The 11,901-nt window shown below is 42.4% G+C and overlaps 1 protein-coding gene across 1 annotated transcript; it reads left to right on the plus strand.

The window, feature by feature from the left end:
* Positions 1–7,263: 7,263 nt before the first annotated feature.
* On the plus strand, positions 7,264–9,805 carry RB195_026570 (uncharacterized protein; the record flags this gene model as incomplete). The annotated part of the gene is made up of 7 exons (XM_064177063.1): positions 7,264–7,323; positions 7,392–7,464; positions 7,524–7,616; positions 7,671–7,795; positions 9,380–9,464; positions 9,567–9,670; positions 9,725–9,805. 7 exons carry the CDS (start codon positions 7,264–7,266, stop codon positions 9,803–9,805), a joined length of 621 nt encoding a protein of 206 aa, XP_064071069.1.
* Between the last annotated feature and the right edge of the window lie 2,096 nt (positions 9,806–11,901).

The following is an 11,901-nucleotide window of genomic DNA, read 5'->3' on the forward strand; positions in this document are numbered from 1 at the left end:
AAATTTAGCCGGGTATCTTGAGTTTAGTGAAGTGAATAAAGGAGCAAAGCATTTCACTATCGTTAGCTTCGATGGGATGAAACTAGCAACTTCTACACCTGTAACCGGATAAATAAGTGTAGGTTGCCACAAAACACTTACTTTCATTAACTTTTTTTTTTGCCAAATGACTTACCAATGTACGAATGCTCTCTTTGCGTACATCAGGTCGAATTTATGATCAAGCCTTGCCCATGCTTCCGCTATTGCTGTAGTGTTCGAGAGCATACATACAGCTCGTTGGAGTTTCGCCAAATCAGCGCCTGGTACAACCGTTGGAGGCTGGTAATTGATGCCAACCTAAAAATATATCTATGTGGTTGTACTGAAGATCAAGACACCGTGGGTTTCATTTAAAAAAAAACCCAGCTAATTGGTCACTAAAAACATTGGTGGATTGCGCTAGGCGGGAAAAGCGAGTGATTCTCAGTATGCATATTTTGCCGGCCAACCTTAATTGTCTTTGCCCGAGTGGCTGCAACGTATGGTGGATGTGTTTGGAAACTTTGAACGTGTTTTTGTTTATTTATAGTGAAACAATGGCTGATATTGATAACATACTTCCGAGATCGCATTCTTTTCCCGGATAACACTCAACACTGAAGAGGGTTACATATAGTCGGGTCAAAACGACACGAATCACGGACATTTGCGCAAGCGGCTGCGCTCGAAGCGGAGCGGTGGAGCGTAGCGGTTGAGATCGTGTAAGGATCCTCGCTGCCGCCACTCACCTCTGTAGTTCGCCATGGTCCCACCTCGATTGCAACCGCTGTCTCCATCGCACCGCTTCCGAGTGCGGCCGTTTAAACAACGGTCGTGCTTCATGTCGTTTTGACCCAACTATATGTTCTAGTCGTTGCTACATCAAGAAAAAATAAATTGCCTTGAATCCGGTTGGCGACCAATCGACAAATTGAATGGTCCGCTTTGTTTTAACGGATGCAATTGCAGCGTTCACATCTTTCGGTACCACATCTCCACGGTAGAGAAGGCAACATGCCTAGGTTTGGAATTTCGGTTGTGTTTTTCTATGCTTTTGACTAAATAATATGTTGTGGAGTATCCGTAATCCTGGTATTTATCATATTGTCGCCAGGAAATTCCACAGAAGTAAGTACTTAGTTCTAATTTGTTTGCTAAGGCTTTAAGTGTGTCATGTGTTGCTTACCATATATTTTCCTCGTCGAGGATCGCATTTGACCATCTGCGATCCTGGTTCAAAACATTGCTGAGTAATGTCACTGACCTGAGAAAAGTTCTTATAGCTAGTGAGAACATTTCATAATGCTCGCTAGCCGACCTCAACGAGTCCGTAGCAACCAATGCAATTTCTCTACCCGACACGCATCATTTCTCCTTTCGATCTGCTCAAATGGACTCGCTTCACGGTCGTCTGGCGAACATAAGTACTGTATAACTGTAAACTCACTGAGAGCTGCTCATGATAGGCTTTTTCAGCTGAAATTATCGGTGCAAAGGTGGTGAGAGGAAAGTGAATGCGTGGATATGGGACGAGATTTGTCTAAAATCAAAGGTAAAAAAAGTTGCTGTGTACAGGTTCAAATTCTTTTTGTAGGTTACCTGGAATTCAGTTAGATCCACATTCAAAGCACCATCGAAACGTAGGGATGCAGTCACGGAGCTGATGACCTTAATGCTGTGTTTATATAAATGTATATTCCGCAAACACTATAGTCGGTCTAAAAGACCCCAAATTAGGTGCAGCTACGTAAGCGTCTGCGTACGAGGCGACGCAGTAAAGGTAAGATCGGACCCTCGTTAATTCCGCTCAACTCTGCAGTTCGAGTCGCTTGCAACCACCAGCTCAATCGCGTCGCTTCGAGCGCAGCAGCCCGCTCAGCAGTAACGAGTTCCAGGTAGGTTTGGAATGGCGACTGAGGAAGTCAACGAAATCAAATTTGCTTGTCTCTCAACAAACCTGGGCAATAAGTCGATTCAGATTTGTGTAAGTGGGTCGTGCCAAGTCCAAGTTACGTCTACAGATGTCATATATTGCTTCATTGTCCACCATGAAAGAGCAGTCTGCATGTTCAAGCGTTGTATGCGTTGTCAAGATCGAATTATACGGTTCGACCATGGCAGTTGACACCTGTTACAGAAGAACTATCTGCTATAGCTATGTGTTATCGTACTATACTACATACATCATATGAAAAAATCATAGTGCCCTTGCGTGTGGCAAGGGTTGGAAATCAGTAGAACAAACTTGTGGTGCCGGGTAGATGCAAAACTCAAGTTTACTCTTCTTTCCATAGTCAACGGAGAGACGCTCCATGAGCAAAGCAGTGAAGCCAGATCCAGTTCCTCCACCAAACGAATGGAATATGAGAAAGCCCTCAATGAGTATTGTTTAGTTTCTAGCCCGTTTAAGAATTTCACTTCCTTCTTTTAGCCGCAATCTGATCACCCATAAAAGATTGCTGAGTGCTACTTCCCTCAGAGGCAGTATCGAGAATAAATGAACGAAAATCAGGTTTTTATTAAATTTCAGAAGTTGATTTTTACATACATTTCCTAGCTCCTTAACCGAATGTTCTCATTTGATTTCAACAGCGACCTTCAATAATCGAGGTCGAGGCCAAAAAAAAATAATCAGTCTTTTAATGGAAAAGCGTTAGCAGTGCTGAAACCGAAAACCATGCGTGTTCATTTTGATGCTGAACTCTTGACAGTGTAATTTCTGCAAGCTCAGAGAAGAAGACATAAATTTAGTTATTTTCTTTTTGAATTTAGACAAATTTTGGCTCCTACTGTAACATATAGACCCAGCAGAATTGAAGATTAGGGTGATTTTTGATAGCAATATTCCATAGTCCTGTCTCTATTCATGAGGTCCCTACAGGTTTTAAAGATTTCTGAAGTCTACATCAGCAGAAATTTAGATTGTAGCAACTGAATAGAATTAGACAACTCATCAACCGGTAATTCCATTGAGTGATTTTCTTTTACATATCGGATACCGATGTGGATTGGATGCTCTCGACCAGATAAACAATTCTTCGTACCTGTAGTCCTCTGCATGCTTCTACTAGTCTCCGTATACGATCAACGCAGACGTCGATCATTTCTTTCCCAATCGTGTAATGGCCCCTTGCATAGTTGTTTGCTGCGTCCTCTTTTCCAGTTAAAAGCTGCTCCGGATGGAATAATTGTTTATATGTTCCGGTCCGGATCTCATCTGAATTCGGTACGTAAGTAATATCTCTTCACATGCGAGAAGAACGAAACCTATTGGCGTCGGTTCCAGATCAACCATTATCGCTCTCGGCACATGTTTCCCAGATAGCGTCTCTGCGAAAAATGTATTGTATGAGTCATCCTCAATTCCTAAAATCCTACGTGAAATTTCTTCCTCTAAAGCAACAATCAAAGCAATCTGGAAAGCATCTTGCCAACAGAGTCGTCCTCAGGTATGATGCCATCCGGTTGAATTCCATGTTCAAGGCAGTATAGCTCCCAGCAAGCGTTTCCCATCTGCACTCCAGCTTGTCCTACATGGATGGAGATCACTTCTCGCTGCAAAGTGATCCGTTAAGTTTTCATCCGTTTCATTTTGGAAAATAGACTCGTCCTCCATTTATAGCTAACGTAGGCATTTTTTTTTTCAGATTAACCTCTACACAAGGGATGAGGTGGAGGACGAAGAAAAATTAGCGCGATCCCGGAAAGAATTGGTAGAAGAAATTGAAGCTGAAAATGCCTCTAAGCAAAAAAAAAACACTTTAAAGGTAATGGAAGCAGCGTTGGTCGGGTTATTTTTGACAATATGTACAAAATGAACGAGAAATCGAGAATCTTCATTTTCTCTAACCGTCAGGGATTAAGTGATGATTCTAGAAAAAACTGGAGCCACTTACCGATCTGGAGTTGACGTTGGCCATTTTGGCTGGTCCAAGACCGTTGCGTAGGCTTCTTGCACTGCTAAATGTATGATGTCGCAAAGATGTCATAACCATATAATTTTCATTTTCATTATTTTTACTAAACAGAGGAGAAGGACAAGCTTGGATGACTGGATAAGATTGGATGCTAAAGACTCCCTCAAATTTTCACCATCAGATATGGTGGGAGATCGAATCTGTAGATAAATTTCATTTTCTATCTACATTTTCAGCCCTCATTGATTCTTAGAGAGATTGTGAAGGTATTGAGGGAAAACAACGCGAAAACTGTAGAGAAAGAATAAATTCTCTGAATTCTGTTCTACTATATTTTGAGAGAGCTGAGAAGAGGAAATCGAAGAACTCTGAGGTGCGTTTCATCCGATATTTTATTGGTCTCCTAGCTACGAAATGGCGACTATGCCAAATGTTACTTGATGGACAAGTGGAATCGACTACTGAGGCATGTGCAATTATGGGCTGAGCCCAGGATTTGGCAGACATTAAATTTATGCTGCGAACTTATCTCATAGGACAGCGCATGTGAGAAAAGTGTTTTGGTGGAAATGTAATGGACACGAAGTTTTTATCTGATTTTTCTGGCTGATGTTCTCGGGAAATCGCCTTCTTCAGAGTCCAAGGTAGGTGATTCAATTCACAACCTATCGAATCTCTCCACAACTATACAGACAGAACTCCAAGGCTACTTTTTCAATCACTAACTGGCATCTGCGCTAAATGCTCATTTTGGGTTGAAAAAAAATCAATGTAACATCTTATTACATGCCGAAGTTCATCGAAATCGGACATTAAATTTAAACTGCGAAACCAGCGCATGTGCAAAAACGACCTAGTGGAATGTTTTAATCTTAACTTGGCTTCTTTAAACGGATGCATAAGGTTACAGAGACTATAGCGGTCACATAAATGTTAGAGTGGAATCAAAAAAGAAACCGTAATATTGTTCTTTTTCTTTTAAAAACAACTAAATAAGTTTAGATCGAGTTTCGACATGTTGCCGAATAGATGAGGGGAGAACATCTTTCCTCACGACATTCTATGAATAGCTTCTCCATTGGCTGTCTTGTGATATTAAATTCGATATCAGGTATTACGGGAGTATCAAGCAGGAGAAGTTCGTTCGAGTAAATTTTCGTTATTGGAAAATTTCTTGAAAGTATAACATTTAACCACCGTGTTTTTATTATGCTTGGAATTTTGTTGCCAAAAGGTATTTGTAAAAATTTTGCTCTAAGGTAGAGTTTTTTTTTTTGGAATCCATTGTTAATCTTCAACTGGCAGTTTCTTCTCATTTTTCCACACTCCAATTTTTTTTAATAGAATTTTGTTAGTTTCTACATAGATCACTTTTGCTGCATTCTTTGATCATTTTAGAGCACATTTCTCTTAGAGGATTTAAGCTGCAGAAAATAAATTCGTGCAGTAATTCCTATCTATCTAGGCAATTTTTAAAACATTTAAAATTTTTAAACATCCGGGCAAATGTACGCTCTTAGTTGAGGTTTTTCAACTTTTCTTTATCGTAAGAAACAAATTGTTTGGACATAAGCATCAAAGAGCATTGGTGACGTGTGTTCGTGTTGTTTGGTTCCGGTTCTGTGTTGCGAAACTTCACAGCGGCGAAAAACGATGACAAATGGAGCGGGGGGTCAAATTAGCGGCAAAGTATAAAATTGCTGAAAAATCGGTACTTGAACGACCTGGATGAAATCCACAGTATGTTAAGAAGTTCTCATCTCGTCTCGTCGTCGTGTCATCTCCTCGTGCTTTTTTTTACGATAATCTTCATTTTTCCTGATTTCCATCAATTTTATTGGGTTGAGTCCAAGTAGACAAAATTTTGGCCATTCTTTAAATACAAACCGACGCTATATGCAGCTATCCTCCACTAACAATACATAGGTACTAGAGCTCCGACTTTAGTAGTTTCAGACCACCACCTGGCAAGTTTATCCTGGATCTTAGTTACTATTATGTATTCCACAGGAGGATTGGCATCCCTTCTTACAGAGCTGGAAGCTGCTTTCCTACTATATAGATGTAGTCTTCTTTCGCGAAAAATGTGCTCCTGCATTCTTCATCAATTTTTTTTTCAATTTTTTATTGAAATGCTGAGTACTATAGGACCCCTACATTATTTGGTTACGTTGTATTGCAAGCTAAAATCTATCCGGCAAAAAAAGACTTCTTTGGGAACTTGTTTCAGGCTGGGTTAGGTTTGGGAGGGACAACAACTGTTAGCAACATTATGTAAATCGTCGAATTCAATTCCTAGTACAGCATCTAGTTATGGTAGAAGAATGACTCTGCTAGATAAATGGCCCAATGGCACAAATTGGTAGGATTATAATACCATTCACTTGCTGCTTATTATCATCAATAAGTAAATATCAGCTGTGTGTCGAAAAGTTTATTTGGAAATAATTTTTTTAAAAAAGTGGGAAGTGCCACGGAGATGTTGTTAAGTTAGGGATTTTGTAGAACCACGCAACGGTTCCGATGGATATGTACCACAAAACTGGAGTTTTATGCATGAATATATAATCAGAAACAGCAAGGAGGACAATCCAATTCAGGAACTAAAATGGTATTGACTTCGTTAGTACATCGACGACAATGTCGGATGATGTTTTTGGACAACGTCCGATGATTTTTAGACAGAATATCATGAAAATACATACTTCATGAAGAGTTGCTAAATACTTTAAAGTGTAATAATATGTTCCTTGGAGCATTGTCGTACAAATGGCGCACGAAAAAGGGGCGGTCATGGACAGCGGATAAGTAAGAACCGTAGTATGTAATATAATACAAGGAGCACTAAAATAGCAAAATATTAGTAAGTATAGAAATAGAAATAATAAAAAAGTAATAATGTGAACTGGCGGGCCTGTAAAACACTTTTGTTTTGCCATACTGTTAGAGCTGTACTCATAAATGTAGTTTTAAGTGGTTGGACTAGAAACAATTGAGAGAAGACTGAAAATCTATGAAAGTTTTCTATTGAAGAAAGCTTGTGAGATGTATAGGATAAACAACAATTTTTTTACCATACTTTTAGAGCGTTACCCAAAAATGTGTGAAGTTCCACAAAAGAAAATCATAGTGACAATTTCTTTGAACAAAATTTGTCCTCTTGCTTACTTTTCTCATCTACTTCATGTTTACTTTTCCAAGCTTCGTTGCTAGTTGGCACTTTCATCCATAGTAACCATGTCTTCTATCTTCTTTACTGTTGTTTAATTGCAGTACTGTTACCGGAGCCATTAGTACTGCAGAGCAGAATAATGCAACTTTCAGGATGGTTCAGTACAAGCTCATTTACTTCCAAGGTCGTGGACTTGGGGAAATTATCCGACAGGTAATGATATTTCAGTGCGAGAGTTAATCTTCGATCGAAAGCTTTGATGTTACAATATAATTATTCAGATTTTCGCCCTTGCTGGTGAGAAATATGAAGATGTCCGTTACAGTTTTGAAGAATGGCCTAAACACAAAGATGGTTAGCAACTTCTTACTATCACGAAAGTAGACAAGTAAACACTTATAAACTGCTTGCAGAGATGCCATTTGGCAAAATGCCAGTGCTGGAAGTTGATGGTAAACAATTGGGGCAGTCCTTTGCCATTGCCCGTTATCTATCTAGAAAATTCGGTATGCGCCCCTTTGAGAACCGTCAATTGATTGATTGTCAAGCGATATTTTAAGGTTTTGCCGGCAAGAGTCCGTTTGAAGAAGCTCTTGTTGACTCAATTGCTGACCAATACAAAGATTATTTCAACGAGATTTATCCGTTTATAAGGGTCGCTTTCGGGTTTGAACAAGGAGATCTGGTGAGTAGAAATGCATACAATGATGCTACAAGTAGGAGACGAGTGAACAGGCGACAAAATTAGTTTAGTTTCCAGAATACGGAGGTGTCATACCGCTTGATGTATTATTAGTGTAATAGAAGGGGAAACGTGCGGCACGAAGATGAAGAGGTGTTGATTTGTTCTCAACACTGCTGATGCTCGCTGTCGGCGAGAGAATTCTGCAAATTAGGAGAGAGTATTTCAATGTCTTACTGAAGGAGCACACGCAATAATAATAGCAATAACGCGAATTGAAAGTCTTGCGGAGACAATGGAATTAGCACGAAAACACTGAAATCTCTTCCTTCGTTTGGGGTTCGTGAGTTGACGAAGATTATCCGTTCAATATGGATTAACGAAATGATACCTGACTCGTTTAGATGTTATCATAATTCCCTTCTGCATGAAGTTATCGATCACAGAACCCAGGAACCAGCGAAGTACATCAACGAGGAAATTCTTTATTCTGTGTAATGTACGAGGTCTTGGAGAAGATCATCCCGACGTATCAATCAAATATCATGTAGAATCCACCCGTGATGAACAAGCTTTCATTCTGGTCGATCTGCAACAAAATAACAAGCAACAACAACAATCTTTCTTCCTGGTCCATCTCCTATTCACCAGGTTTTATTGTCAGAAGAATGATAGAAGAGGCAGCGGCAACGAAAACCTATATAATTAGTTTTTCTGTACTTCGAAGCCGCTTTCAACTCTCCTCATCGAGGCTATCTATATAGGACGCTTAAGCCGACCAAATTAAAGGAAAGTTCAATCGTGTTGTCGAAAATATTAATCGAAGAACAATCACTGCTGCTCGGACACCAACCGGATTTTCTTCATCATTTGGAGGAGTGGATGAAGTGGAAGTTGGACGAAGAGAAGACTTTGGGCCACTGCGGTGTTTTCTTATTCAGCTTTGCCTTGCAGTGCACTGAGCTGCATGGAAGGAGGCTGCTAAGACGGATATTTGACTAATTTTGGCAAATGATGTGCCATGACGAGGAACTTTACTCAGAAGTGTAGGACGTTTGACTGAGAAGTTATGAGGAGCCCACTAAATCGTTTTGTCCAAGTTGCCTTGACGATGCTCCCAGACGTAAACTGGAGAAAACCACATGTACTTAGAAAGCGGAAGAACGCATAAGATGAGCCAATATATGTTCAAGGACAAACTACCTAGGTGAAGATGCCGATGAGCAGCGTTAGGCCATAACACCTAGGCACCGTTTAAGAGTTAAAACAGCTAAGTTAAAAAGAGGGAGGAAACTCGCGTTTGACCTATCTATGGGATACGAGGCTGCCATGAACTTCGGGTTTATTTACCTGATACACTTAATGTTCACCAAAAACTATGATCGTTGGTATAAGGCAGATTTCATACAACTTTTTGCAAGGTTAAAAAAGACAGGTATGAAGCATTGTATCATACGTCTTCGGAAGCAGCAGTGAGCGAGATCGAGTGATGTACATCAACCCTAATCTGTGCTGACTTATGAAGATCACAATTTTTGACAATATTTGAGCAGTTAATGTGCAGTTTCTATCCGGTGCCAATTTCAGGAGAAGCTAACCAAGGAAGTGTTTCTTCCAGCACGAGAGAAATTCTTTGGATTCATGACGAAATTTCTCAAGAAAAGCAACTCTGGTGAGTTTGCAACCGAAAAACCCCATGTTTGACGTGTAGTAGCATCTATGCCATTCTTTTTATTTTCTCGTTTCCACTGTTTTCAAAGTGGAAGGTTTGAAGGCTACCTTATCGGCGATTCGGTAACGTTCGTCGATCTGTATTTGGCGGAACAGACATCTGAAATGGTTAAGCAAGTGCCCACTCTCTGCGACGGATTCCCAGAAGTATGAGAGTCGTTGCCTTTTTCTCGGGAACCCTATGCTTAGATAATTTTTCAGATCAAAGCGCATGCCGAGAAGGTTCGATCGATTCCAGAACTTCAGGAATGGATCAACACGCGACCTGAGACCAATTTCTGATCTGAATCATGTCTTTATACCATTCGATTATTAGAGAATACAACTTTAACAACGTTATGTGCTCAAACGTGCCCAAATGCGCTGTATGGTGCAATTTGGGGGCCGGTGGAGTGAAGTCGGTGTGAGGGCGAAGCCTAGAAACAACGTTATGCGCTTAAAAGTGCCCAAATGCGCTGTATGGTGCAATTTGGGGGCCGGTGGAGTGAAGTCGGTGTTAGGGCGAAGCCTTAGAAACAACGCTATGTGCTCAAGCAGGCCCAAATGCGCTGAGTGGTGCAATTTGGAGGCCGGTGGAGTGAAGTCGGTGTTAGGGCGAAGCTTAGAAACAACGTTATGTGCTCAAACAGGCCCAAATGCGCTGTATGGTGCAATTTGGGGGCCGGTGGAGTGAAGTCGGTGTTAGGGCGAAGCCTAGAAACAACGTTATGTGCTCAAAAGTGCCCAAATGCGCTGTATGGTGCAATTTGGGGGCCGGTGGAGTGAAGTCGGTGTTAGGGCGAAGCCTAGAAACAACGTTATGTGCTCAAAAGTGCCCAAATGCGCTGTATGGTGCAATTTGGGGGCCGGTGGAGTGAAGTCGGTGTTAGGGCGAAGCCTAGAAACAACGTTATGTGCTCAAACAGGCCCAAATGCGCTGTATGGTGCAATTTGGGGGCCGGTGGAGTGAAGTCGGTGTTAGGGCGAAGCCTAGAAACAACGTTATGTGCTCAAACAGGCCCAAATGCGCTGAGTGGTGCAATTTGGGGGCCGGTGGAGTGAAGTCGGTGTGAGGGCGAAGCCTAGAAACAACGTTATGTGCTCAAACGGGCCCAAATGCGCTGTATGGTGCAATTTGGGGGCCGGTGGAGTGAAGTCGGTGTTAGGGCGAAGCCTAGAAACAACGTTATGCACTCAAACGTGCCCAAATGCGCTGAGTGGTGCAATTTGGGGGCCGGTGGAGTGAAGTCGGTGTTAGGGCGAAGCCTAGAAACAACGTTATGTGCTCAAACGTGCCCAAATGCGCTGAGTGGTGCAATTTGGGGGCCGGTGGAGTGAAGTCGGTGTTAGGGCGAAGCTTAGAAACAACGTTATGCCTCTCAAATGCTCAAACAGGCCCAAATGCGCTGTATGGTGCAATTTGGGGGCCGGTGGAGTGAAGTCGGTGTTAGGGCGAAGCCTAGAAACAACGTTATGTGCTCAAACAGGCCCAAATGCGCTGTATGGTGCAATTTGGGGGCCGGTGGAGTGAAGTCGCCGTGAAGGTGAAGCCTAGAAACAACGTTATGTGCTCAAACAGGCCCAAATGCGCTGTATGGTGCAATTTGGGGGCCGGTGGAGTGAAGTCGGTGTTAGGGCGAAGCCTAGAAACAACGTTATGTGCTCAAACAGGCCCAAATGCGCTGAGTGGTGCAATTTGGGGGCCGGTGGAGTGAAGTCGGTGTTAGGGCGAAGCTTAGAAACAACGTTATGTGCTCAAACGTGCCCAAATGCGCTGTTTGGTGCAATTTGGGGGCCGGTGGAGTGAAGTCGGTGTTAGGGCGAAGCCTAGAAACAACGTTATGTGCTCAAACAGGCCCAAATGCGCTGTATGGTGCAATTTGGGGGCCGGTGGAGTGAAGTCTGTGTTAGGGCGAAGCTTAGAAACAACGTTATGTGCTCAAACAGGCCCAAATGCGCTGAGTGGTGCAATTTGGGGGCCGGTGGAGTGAAGTCGGTGTTAGGGCGAAGCCTAGAAACAACGTTATGTGCTCAAACAGGCCCAAATGCGCTGAGTGGTGCAATTTGGGGGCCGGTGGAGTGAAGTCGGTGTTAGGGCGAAGCCTTAGAAACAACGTTATGTGCTCAAAAGTGCCCAAATGCGCTGGATGGTGCAATTTGGGGGCCGGTGGAGTGAAGTCGCTGTTAGGGCGAAGCTTAGAAACAACGTTATGCGCTCAAACGTGCCCAAATGCGCTGTATGGTGCAATTTGGGGGCCGGTGGAGTGAAGTCGGTGTTAGGGCGAAGCCTAGAAACAACGTTATGTGCTCAAACGTGCCCAAATGCGCTGAGTGGTGCAATTTGGGGGCCGGTGGAGTAATGTCGCCGTGAAGGTGAAGCCTAGAAACAACGTTATGTG

This window comes from Necator americanus (genome assembly GCF_031761385.1).
Source record: "Necator americanus strain Aroian chromosome Unknown Necator_2022.05.29.01.12, whole genome shotgun sequence".
Lineage (NCBI taxonomy): Eukaryota > Metazoa > Nematoda > Chromadorea > Rhabditida > Ancylostomatidae > Necator > Necator americanus.